At 44.7% G+C, this 12,282-nt stretch overlaps 1 protein-coding gene across 4 annotated transcripts in view; it reads left to right on the top strand.

The window, feature by feature from the left end:
• The first annotated feature begins 425 nt into the window (after positions 1-425).
• The window catches only part of LARS (leucyl-tRNA synthetase), a 71,044-nt gene continuing 59,187 nt past the window's right edge, over positions 426-12,282 (top strand). For 3 of the 4 annotated variants that reach the window (XM_025387068.1, XM_025387069.1, XM_025387067.1), the window contains exons 1-3: positions 426-728; positions 6,542-6,660; positions 11,383-11,470. In XM_025387068.1, coding sequence (XP_025242853.1) covers positions 723-728; positions 6,542-6,660; positions 11,383-11,470 — 213 coding nt within the window. In that variant the 5' untranslated portion in view covers positions 426-722. The remainder of the gene's footprint in view (positions 729-6,541; positions 6,661-11,382; positions 11,471-12,282) is intronic. The other variant, XM_025387070.1, reaches the window with a different exon arrangement.

Genomic DNA, 12,282 nt, shown 5'->3' with positions numbered 1-12,282 from the left:
CTAAGGAGGCTAGGGCAGGAGAATCGCTTGAACCCAGGAGGCGGAAGTTGCAGTGAGCCGAGATCGCGCCGCGGCACTCCAGCCTGGGCGACAGAGCGATATTGCGTCTCAAAAACAACAACAATAACAAAAAGGAGATTGTTAATACGCGGTTTTACAATGTCTAAATGCTGGGCTGTTGAATGCCACTGACAGTAATAAATATCTGTGCATAGTGGCAAGCCATAAGTAGCACCTCAGTCACCGAATAGTAATTAACTGCGTTTCCTGGCATCCGGAGAGGCAACCAGCTCTACCGGGTGAAAAAGTTGATGGCCAAGGCACTCCAACTTAACCAGGGCACACTCGCGATGTTCTGAGATCCCACACTGCATCATGGACTTTGTAGTTCCACATGCCAGTGTCGTCACTGCCGGTTCCTCTCTGAGTGGGCCTATCGGGCAGACTTCCGATAACCCGTTTTTCTCTGGGAATTGTAGTCAGTAAGCGCCTGCTGGGCCTCTGCTCGAGTGGTCTGGGAACTACACTTCCCGGCGGGCTGTGAGATGCCTTGGCCGTAGTTGGTAAGGAGCCGGATGATTGCCTCAGCAGGTGTGAAGCGTGTGCTTTAGTTTCGTGGGAGGCCTGGCATCCTCGAGAGGGAGGGGAAAGGTTGTAACCACTGCTTTGTGGAGATCGCCAGGGTCATTGTCGTGGATTTGTACAGTCGACTGGGCGGTGCAATGGCGGTGAGTTTGAGCGGGAAGAGTCCACAGGGGCCCTGGAGCCGGACTGACCAGTTTCTAGGGGCTGTCCATGTGCTGTCCTGAAGGGAAAGTCCTTTTCTAAAAGAGAGCCACGCTTAAGGCGTGCCTGTCGTAGAGGCTTTGCTGTTTCTTGCTAGCTCATGAACCAGGAACTGATGTCTGTTAACTTTACTTAGTACTTGGATATCATATTTGTTATTTCTCTGGCGTTTCTAAAATCAAGGTGGAGAGCCGGACACGGTGGCTCACTGCTGTAATCCCAGCAGTTTGGGAGGCCGAGACAGGTGGATCATTTGAGGTCAGGAGTTCGAGACCATCCTGGCCAACATGGTGAGACCCCGTCTCTACCAAAAATACAAAAATTAGCTGGGCATAGTGGTGCGCGCCTGTTAACCCAGCTTTTCGGGAGGTTGAGGCAGGATAATTGCTTGAACCCGGGAGACGGAGGCTGCTGTGAGCCGAGATCGCGCCACTGCACTCCAGCCTGGGCGACAGAGTGACACTCCGTCTTAAAAATTAAATAAATAAATAAATAAATAAATAAAACCGAGGTGGAGAGAGGAGTATGTAAGTTGATTCCTACTTCCAGCAAAAAAAAAATTGAGCGCCTCTCCGTAAAATGGACAAAAATCTCTCTTTTCATAGTGTTTTTGTGTGTGGGTAATATTGCGTCAGGTGCTGATAAATGCTATGGAGAAAAAATAGAGCAGGAAGGGGTGCTAGGGAGTGTACAGTGGGGGTAGTACAGTTGCAGTTTTTTTTTTTTTTTTAATTTTTTTAAATTTGAGAGATATTCTCACTCTGTGGCCCAGTGGCGTGATCATGGCTCACTGCAGCCTGGACCTTAGGGCTCAAGCGATCCTCACACCTCAACTTCCCCACAGCTGGTACTACAGGCGTGCTCCATTACACCCGGCTAATTTTTTGTATTTTTAGTAGGGACGGGGTTTCGAACTTCTGGGCTCAAGCGATCCTTCTGCCTCAGCCTCCGCAAGTGCTGGGACTACAGACGAGCCATTCCGCCCGTTTTTTTTTTTTTTGAGACGGAGTCTCGCTCTGTCACCCAGGCTGGAGTGCAGTGGCCGAATCTCAGCTCACTGCAAGCTCCACCTCCCGGGTTTACGCCATTCTCCTGCCTCAGCCTCCCGAGTAGCTGGGACTACAGGCGCCCGCCACCTCGCCCGGCTAAGTTTTCGTATTTTTTAGTAGAGACGGGGTTTCACCGTGTCAGCCAGGATGGTCTCGATCTCCTGACCTCGTGATCCGCCCGTCTCGGCCTCCCAAAGTGCTGGGATTACAGGCTTGAGCCACCACACCCGGCCTCCGCCCGTTTTTTTTTTTTTTTTTTTTGTCTTGAGACGGAGTCTTGCTCTGTTGCCAGGCTGGAGTGCAGTGGTGCGATCTCGGCTCACTGCAACTTCCGCCCAGGTTCAAGCGGTACTCCTGCCTCAACTTCCCGAGTAGCTGGGACTACAGACGCACACCACTAAGCCCAGCTAATTTTTTTGTATTTTAATAGAGATGGGGTTTCACAGGATACCCCTTTAAGAAGAAAGGAGGCTGTGGCCACATAGATTTCCTTAGGGATAGCCAGGGGCACCATACTTAATTCACAGGGAGTCCCTCTTCTTTTCACCATGTTGGCCAGGATGGGCTCGATCTCCTGACCTCGTGATCCACCCGCCTCGGCTTCCCAAAGTGGTGGGATTACGGGTGTGAGCCATCGCGCCTGGCCTGTTGCAATTTTTAAAAGGATGAACAAGGAAGGCTTTGCTAAAAAGGTGGCAAAAACGAGATAAGAGAGCAACCCATGCGACTATAGGAAGAAAGAGATTTCCAGACAGAGGCAACAGTGTAAGTGAAAAGCAAGGATCCTGGGTCAAGCCAGGGATGTTTCTAAACATCCTGCAGTGCACAGGACAACCTCTGAAAATAAAGAATTATTTGGCCCAAAGTGTAAGTAGTGCCAAAGTTTGGGAACTCTGATTTAGTTAAATAACCTTTTGTTACCAGTGAGGAAGTTGAGTCTCAGATTGATCAAATGACTTGCTTAAAGTTATACAACAAGTTGGTGTTTGGGCCAATATCGGATTTTATCACACTTGATCTTTGAGGTTTTGAGAAACAAGTTTTTCTGAGAAACAGAAAAGTCGAATAAGAGCTTTCTTGCATTTGCCGTACTCAGTACAATGAAAAGAAACTCATAGTTCTAAGTAATTTGTAAAATACTTGCTTTCATATTCTTCTTTACAATGGTCATATTTTTAATTTTTATTTGTATTGTTATTGTTTTTTTGAAATGGAGTCTCACTCTTGCCCAGGCTGGAGTGCAATGGTGTGATCTCGGTTCACTACAGCCTCTGCCTCCCAGGTTCAAGTGATTCTCCCACTTCAGCTTCCTGAATAGCTGGGACTACAGGTGTGTGCCACTATGCCAGCTAATTTTTGTATTTTTTGGTATAGATGGGGTTTCACCATGTTGGCCAGACTGGTCTTGAATGCCTGACCTCAAGTGATCTGCCCACCTCGGCCTCTCAGAGTGCTGGGATTACAGGTGTGAGCCACCGCACCTGGCCATATTTTTTGTTTTTTGAGACAGGGACTCACTCTATCAATCAGGCTGTAGTGCAGTGGTACAATCATAGCTCACTGCAGCCAGCCTTGACCTCCTGGGTTCCAGTGATCCTCTGGCCTCAGTGTTCTCATGCCCTGCCCGTGGTAGTTTTTAGGTAAAAAGGTATTTTTTTTTTTTTGAGACAGAGTCTCGCTCTGTCGCCCAGGCTGGAGTGCAGTGGCGTGATCTCAGCTCACTGCAAGCTCCGCCTCCTGGGTTCATGCCATTCTCCTGCCTCAGCCTCCCGGGTAGCTGGGACTACAGGCGCCCACAACCACTCCCCGCTAATTTTTTGCATTTTTAGTAGAGACAGGGTTTCACCGTGTTAGCCAGGATGGTCTCGATCTCCTGGCCTCATGATCCGCCCGCCTTGGCCTCCCAAAGTGCTGGGATTACAGGTGTGAGCCACCGTGCCCAGCCGATACTTGTTACATAACTTCTGTATCTGTGGCATTGTACTTGGTGCTAAGGTGACTATAAAAGATTTAAAAGTTCCTGCCTGTTGGGAATTTACAGCCCAACTGCATAAATGTCTTAAAATCATTTGGTTATATTTAACAGAAGTCAACTCAAGTTGGTTAAGGAGGAGTTTAGTAATAAAGTGGAAGTTGGCCTAGTGCGATGGTTCAAGCCTGTAATCTCAGCACTTTGGGAAGCCAAGGCTGGTGGATTACTTGAGCCTAGGAGTTCAAGACCAGCCCAGGCAACATGGTGAAACCCTGTATCTACAAAAAAAATACAAAAACTAGCTGGGTGTGGTGATGCATATGCCTGTAGTCCCAGCTATTCAGGAGGCTGAGGTGGGAAGATTGAGCCCGGTAGGTCAAGGCTGCAGTGAGCTGTGCTTGTACCATCATGCTCCAGCCTGGGGGCAGAGGGAGACCCTCTCTCTCTCTCACAGACACACACACATAAATACAGTGAAATTTCATATTGCCCATGACTGTCGGGTAGGAGATATAACTAGGCTTTCTGAGGCCCTACGTACTTTTGCCTTTGTGGGTGGATCGTTTCCCCTGTAAAAATATTAGAAATTATATTTTACAGACTGGGTGGGGTGGCTCATGCCTGTAATGACAGCAGTTTGGGAGGCTGAGATGGGTGGACCACTGGAGATCAGGAGTTTAAGACCAGCCTGGCCAACATGGTGAAACCTCGTCTCTACCAAAAATACAAAAATTAACTGGGTGTGGTGGCGTGCGCCTATAATCCCAGCTGTTTGGGAGGCTGAGGCAGGAGAATTGCTTGAACCCCAGAGATGGAGGTTTCAGTGAGCTGAGATTGCTCTCGCTCTGTTGCCTAGGCTGGAGTGCAGTGGCTCCATCTTGGCTCACTGCAGCCACTGCCTCTTGGGGTCAAGTAATTCTCCTGTCTATGCCTCCCGAGTAGCTGAGATTATAGGTGCGTGCCACCACATCCGGCTAATTTTTGTATTTTTAGTAGAGATATGGTTTTGCCATGTTGGCCAGGCTGGTCTCGAACTCGTAGCCTCAGGTGATCCACCCACCTCAGCCTCTCAAAGTGCTGGGATTACAGGCATGAGCCACCGTGCCCGGCCAAAAAAATTGTTTTTCTTGTAAAGAGGAGGTCTTGCAAAAAAAAAAAAAAAAAAAAAAGAGGAGGTCTTGCTATATTGCCTAGGCTGGTCTCAAAACTCCTCAAATAATCCTCCCTCCTCAACCTTCCAAAGTGTTGGTATTATAGACATGAGGCACTACATCCAGCCAAGTTACTTATTAAGAAGAGGTTTTGGAGTGAGAGGGGGCAGTGGAGTTGATAGTCTAAATGAAGGTGGTTAGTAGCAGGAATGGAAAGGGATGAACAGATGTGCAGGCTTATTATTTCTTAGGAAAGAAAATACCTTATGCAATCACTGTTTTATGGAAACTTGAAAAGAGTCCACTTTTTTTTTTTGGGACGGAGTTTTGCTCTTGTTACCCAGGCTGGAGTGCAATGGCGTGATCTTGGCTCACTGCAACTTCCACCTCCTGGGTTCAAGCGATTCTCCTGCCTCAGCCTCCCAAGTAGCTGGAATTACAGGTGCGTGCTACCTTGCCTAGCTAATTTTTGTGTTTGTAGTAGAGATGGAGTTTCACCATGTTGGAGAGGCTCGTCTCTAACTCCTGACCTCTGGTGATCCTCTCGCCTTGGCCTGCCAAAGTGCTGGAATCACAGGCATGAGACACCGTGTCCAGCCTGTTTTATTTTAATTTCATACGAACAGTTCTTTAACAATTTTGGAGAGAAGTTCTCTATCAGTATCTTTGATATTCATGTATTTTAACTAAATAGAAACATTTGATGATAATGTTACATTGTAGTATATAATTTTTAAAAAGCATATGAAAGCCTTTTACATATTTCAGTAGTTGTTCAACCATTTCTTTGAGGTTTGAGGTAGACAGGTCATGATAATCCCAATTTTTTTTTTCTGATGGAGTCTTGCTGTGTCACCCAAGCTGGAGTGTAGTGGCATGAGCTCGGCTCACTGCAGCCTCCGCCTCCCTGGTTCAAGTGATTCTCCTGCCTCAGCCTCCCGAGTTGCTGAGATTACAGGTACCTGCCACCACACCCAGCTAATTTTTGTATTTTAGTAGAGACGGGTTTTGCTCTGTTGGCCAGACTGGTCTTGAACTCCTGACCTCAAGCAATCCACCCGCCTCGGCCTCCCAAAGTGCTGGGATTACACGCATGAGCCACCGCGCCTGGCTGATAACCCTAATTTTTTTTTTTTTTTTTTTGAGACGGAGTCTCGCTCTGTCGCCCGGGCTGGAGTGCAGTGGCCGGATCTCAGCTCACTGCAAGCTCCGCCTCCCGGGTTTATGCCATTCTCCTGGCTCAGCCTCCCGAGTAGCTGGGACTACAGGCGCCCGCCACCTCGCCCGGCTAGTTTTTTTTGTATTTTTTTTTTTTTAGTAGAGGCGGGGTTTCACCGTGTTAGCCAGGATGGTCTCGATCTCCTGACCTCGTGATCCGCCCGTCTCGGCCTCCCAAAGTGCTGGGATTACAGGCTTGAGCCACCGCACCTGGCGATAACCCTAATTTTTAATGTTCATTTAAAATTCAAGATAACCATCGAAAAATCAGTCTATCAGTGAGCAGCTCAGTTCTGTGAACCCAATTCTTTTTTAAAGCAAGCATGCTGAAATACAGAGTGGATTAGTCTCTTTGTGTCCAATAGGAAAGAAAAGGAACAGCCAAAGTGGACTTTTTGAAGAAGATTGAGAAAGAAATCCAACAGAAATGGGATACTGAGAGAGTGTTTGAGGTCAATGCATCTAATTTAGAGAAACAGACCAGGTGAGTAATAGTTTGTGAAGTTCTGCACATTGTATTTCTAAAACCATTGGCTTTATAGTACAGAAACAGCTTGGTGGAACCCATAAGGTAGGTTGTATTTATAATGCCTGAAACAGGGTAGAGGAGGTGACTTTCACTTTCTGCATATGAATTAGGATCTTTTTTCTTATGGGATTTGTAAAGTTTTTTTTCTAAAGTTTTGTTTTAAAGACTACAGTATTTTAAATATTTAGACAAAGAAGGATGTTTTGAGATTTTTTTCTTTGCTGACTGATAAAACAAAGTTATTCTGTTAGACTCATAATGATTATTATCTCCAAAGACAGAAAATATAAACTTTTATGTTTTTTCTTTATGAGTAAACCTAATGCTTGTAAAAGTATAAATGTTGAAGATATTATTTCATAAATACTGCATTGCCTTGATACTAAAATAATACTGATTTAAAGACAAACATAGATAATGACATGATATTTGGAAAAACAGAAACAAAATAATTTCCCCAAACAGTGCCACAATAAATGTATGCATCAATTATAAGATATATCCCAGATTCGTATATGTTGAGATGTAAGAAAATGTGCTTTTTCAGATTGAAGAAATATTGTTATAATAACAACAATAATAGTAAGTTAACATTGAACACTTACTGTGTGCTAGCAAATGTGGCAGGTTTTTTACATGTATATTCTCATTTAATCTTTTTCTTTTTTTTTCTTTTTTTTTGAGATGGAGTCTCGCTCTTGCCTAGGCTGGAGTGCAATGGCACGATCTTGGCTCACTGCAAGCTCCGCCTCCCTGGTTCACTGGCCTCCCTGAGGTCATTCTCCTGCCTCAGCTTCCCAGGAAGTTGGGACTACAGGCACCCGCCACCACGCCCGGCTAACTTTTTTGTATTTTTTTTTAGTAGAGACGGGGTTTCACTGTGTTAGCCAGGATGGTCTCGATCTCCTGACCTCGTGATCCTCCCTCCTCGGCCTCCCAAAGTGCTGGGATTACAGGCGTGAGCCACCACGCCCGGCCCCTTAATCTTCTTTTTCTTTCTTTCTTTTTTATTTTTATTTTTTATTATTATTATTTTTTTTTATTTTTTTATTTTATTTTATTTTATTTATTTATTTTTTTTTTGAGACGGAGTCTCGCTCTGTCACCCAGGCTGGAGTGCAGTGGCCGGATCTCAGCTCACTGCAAGCTCCGCCTCCTGGGTTTACGCCATTCTCCTGCCTCAGCCTCCTGAGTAGCTGGGACTACAGGTGCCCGCCACCTCGCCCGGCTAGTTTTTTGTATTTTTTTTTAGTAGAGACGGGGTTTCACCGTGTTAGCCAGGATGGTCTCGATCTCCTGACCTCGTGATCCGCCCGTCTCGGCCTCCCAAAGTGCTGGGATTACAGGCTTGAGCCACCGTGCCCGGCCTATTTTTATTTTTTGAGACAAAGTCTCGCTCTGTCATCAGGCTGGAATGCAGTGGCACCATCTCAGCTTATTGCAACCTTGGACTCCCTGGTTCAAGCAATTCTCCTGCCTCAGCCTCCTTAGTAGCTGGGATTACAGGCACGTGCCACCACACCCAGCTAATTTTTGTATTTTTAGTAGAGATGAGGTTTCACTATGTTGCCCAGGGTGGTCTCGATTTCCTGACCTGGTGATCTGCCTGCCTTGGCTTCCCAAAGTGCGGGATTACAGGCATGAGCTAGCGCGCCTAGCCTTTTTCTTTCTTTTTTTTTTTCAGACAAAGTCTTGCTCTGTCATTCAAGCTGGAGTGCAGTGGCACAAGCATATCTCACTGTAACTTCAAACTCCCGAGCTCAAGCAATCCTTCTTCCTTGGCCTTCTGAGTAGCTGGGACTACAGGCATGCGCCACCATGCCTGGCTAATTTGTTTTTTCTTAGAGACAGGGTCTTGTTATGTTGCCCAGGCTGGTCTCAAACTCCTGGCTTCAAGTGATCCTTTTGCCTTGGCCTCTCAAAACTCTTAAGATTATAAGACATGAGCCATCACTCCCGGCCTCATTTTATCTTTTAATTTTTTTTTTTTATTTTTTTGAGGTGGCATCTTGCTCTCTTGCCTAGGCTGGAGTGCAGTGGCATGATCTCGGCTCACGGCAACCTCTGCCTCCCGAGTTTAATGATTCTCCTGCCTCAGCCTCCCCAGTAGCTGGGATTACAGGTGCGTGCCACCACGCCTGGCTAATTTTTAATTTTTATTTTTAATAGAGATGGGGTTTTGCCACATTGGCCAATCTGGTCTCAAACTCAGATGATCCACCTGCCTTGGACTCCCAAAGTGCTGGGATTGCAGGTATGAGCCACTGCCCCTGGCCATAATTTTTTTTTTTTTTTTTAAATTTGGAGACAGAGTCTGTGGTGTCAGATAGAGTGAGCCTCTGTCACCCAGGCTGGAGTGCAGTTGTGTGATCTCAGCTCATTGCAACCTCTGTCTCCTGGCCTGAGGTGATCCTCCCACCTCAGCCTCCTGAGTAGCTGGGACTATAGGCGCACACCACCACACCCAGCTAATTTTTCTATTTTTAGTAGAAATGGGGTCTTGTTATGTTGCTGAGGCTGGTCTCAACTCCTGGGCTCAAGTGATCTGTCCACCCTGGCCTCCCAAAGTGCCGGGATTATAAGCATGGGCCACTGCGCCCAGCCTTTTAAAAATTTCTTCTGTAGAAATGAAATTTCGCTGTCTTACCCAGGCTAGTCTTGAACTCCTGGGCTCAAGTAATCCTCCCACCTTTGCCTCCCAAAGTGTTGGGATTACAGGTTTGAGCCACCATGGCTGGCCTTAATCTTCTCAATATCCTTTAAGGTTAACAACTTTTAAAATTTCTCTTTTACAGCTGAGGAAACTGAGGCACAGAGAGGCTAAGTAACCAGTTCAAGGTGTTACATCACTGGGAGTTGACTGGGCCTGGGCTTGTTTTTAGGACTTTCTGATTCAAAAGTCTGTTTTCCTTGCTTATTAAGCTATGTTCTAATGGATATATATGTATTTTTTTGAGACGGAGTTTTGCTCTTGTTGCCCAGGCTGGAGCACAATGGTGTGATCTCGGCTCACCACAACCTCTGATTCCCGGGTTCAAGTGATTCTCCTGCCTCACCCTCCCCTGTAGCTGGGATTACAGGCATGTGCCACCACACCTGGCTAATTTTGTATTTTTAGTAGAGACGGGGTTTCTTCATGTTAGTCAGGCTGGTCTCGAACTCCCAACCTCAGGTGATCCTCTTGCCTTGACCTCTCAAAGTGCTGGGATTACAGGTGTGAGCCACCAGGACCCAGCCTATGTTTTGTTTTGTTTTGTTTTTCAAGAGAAAAAGAAATTGCTGTAATACAGTCTCTGGTGTTATACTTGAAGCTATAATTTGAAGCTTCTATTTGCTTCTAGAGGTTTGATTAACTTTAAGGTAATTTAAAATAATTAAAAGTGAACTGAAAAAGCTGCTTTGTTTAGTGAAAGAGAATTAACTATAGGTGTATGCAGCAACACTGAAGAAAGTAATATAATGTCAAGTGAAGAAGGCAAATTGCAGAAATCTATATGAAGTATGCCGTTTTTTTGTATAAAACTCACCAGTGAGCAAAACTAAATGATAAATTGTTTAAGGGTGCTGGCAAGTGTGCAAACTATTCAAAAACAAGGGAATGGTAAAAGCTAATTTCAGAATGTTGGTTTCTCTTGAGGGACGGTAGAGAGGAAACAGGTAGTTTCAGTAGGTTCATAAGTCAGATGGTATGTTTACAAGTGTTCATTTTATTACGCTTCATAACATAGTATGTATGTTAGATATTCTTCATAAGAAAAAAAAATACAGGCCAGGCATGGTGGTTCATGAGCTCATGCTCATGGTGGTTCTTATGTTGAGAACCCTGTCTTTACAAAAACAACTAAAAAATTTAAAAAAATATAATAAGAAGCTTTAAAGGATGCTTTTAAAGTGAATCTGTCACTTATCATGTAATATTGAGCATGTTTTATGTTACCTGAGGGTCTTTGAATTACTTTATGTATATCTAGTATCTAGTGAAAACAAATCTCATTTATTCAGTAAAACATTAAATTAGCCTAGGTTCATAAGGGTATTAAAGAATTTTTTTTTTTTTTTTTTTTTTTTTAGTTTATTATCTTTTTTTTTTTTTCTTTGAGATGGAGTCTCGCTTTTGCCCAGGCTGGAGTGCAGTGGCATCATCTCAGCTCACTGCAACCTCTGCCTCTCAGGTTCAGGCGATTCTTGATTCTCATGCCTCAACCACTAGAGTAGCTGGGATTATCAGCGCATGCCACCACGCCCAGCTAGTTTTTGTATTTTTAGTAGAGACAGGGTTTCACCATGTTGCCCAGGCTGGTCTCGAACTCCTGGCCTCAAGCAGTCTACCAGCCTTGGCATCCCAAAGTGTTGGGATTACAGGTGTGAGCCACCACGCCTGACCTAGTATATTATCTTTACTTAAGTATTTTAGTTTAAATTAAACCTCTAGTATTTGTTACAAGGCTATTTAATTCTTAATAGCAACCTATAAATGTCTTATTCTTTGTAAATCTAAAGTAATTTTCAATTTTAGAGAGTTTTAAATTTCTGGATTTATAAATTTACTTTTAAATATTTTTTAAATAATTAAACAAGTTATTTATATCAAGCACTTCCTTCACCCCACTTCCTTATTGTAAAAGGAACTTAACATTTATTCTTCTATACTTTCTTTTTTATATTGTTGTTTTGCAGCAAGGGCAAGTATTTTGTAACCTTCCCATATCCATATATGAATGGACGCCTTCATTTGGGACACACGTTTTCTTTATCCAAATGTGAGGTAATGTTTTCCTATGTTTGCTATGATGGGGAGGAAGGTTTTTAATGAATATTGTTTTGAAGAAAATGGCATCTATAGAATTTATTATTTCCTGTTAAGAGAACTTAAAATTCCTTAAAGCATAATTTTTATACTTAAGTAATTTATTTTTATTTATTTATTTTTTGAGATGGAGTCTTGCTCTGTCGCCAGGCTGGAGTGCAGTGGCGTGATCTCGGCTCACTGCAACCTCTGCCTCCCAGGTTCAAGCGATTCTCCTGCCTCAGCCTCTCGAGTAGCTGGGACTACAGGCATGCGCCACCATGCCCAGCTAATTTTTGTATTTTTAATAGACACAGGATTTCACCATATTGGCCAGGATGGCCTCAAACTCTTTTTTTTTTTTTTGAGACGGAGTCTTGCTCTGTCGCCCAGGCTGGAGTGCAGTGGCCGGATCTCAGCTCACTGCAAGCTCCGCCTCCCGGGTTCACGCCATTCTCCTGCCTCAGCCTCCCGAGCAGCTGGGACTACAGGCGCTCGCCACCTCACCCGGCTAGTTTTTTTGTATTTTTTAGTAGAGACGGGGTTTCACCGTGTTAGCCAGGATGGTCTCGATCTCCTGACCTCGTGATCCGCCCATCTCGGCCTCCCAAAGTGCTGGGATTACAGGCTTGAGCCACCGCGCCCGGCCAGCCTCAAACTCTTGACCTTGTGATGCACCAGCCTCAGCCTCTGAAAGTGCTGGGATTACAGGCATGAGCCACTGCGCCCGGCCCATTTAAGTAATTTAATTTTTATATTTAATTTTCTTTTTTTTTTTTTTTTTTTTTTTG

The sequence above is a fragment of the Theropithecus gelada genome, chromosome 6, assembly GCF_003255815.1.
Source record: "Theropithecus gelada isolate Dixy chromosome 6, Tgel_1.0, whole genome shotgun sequence".
Classification (NCBI taxonomy): domain Eukaryota; kingdom Metazoa; phylum Chordata; class Mammalia; order Primates; family Cercopithecidae; genus Theropithecus; species Theropithecus gelada.
Note: the sequence above shows the minus strand (reverse complement) of the source record. Positions and strands in the feature narration are given on the sequence as shown.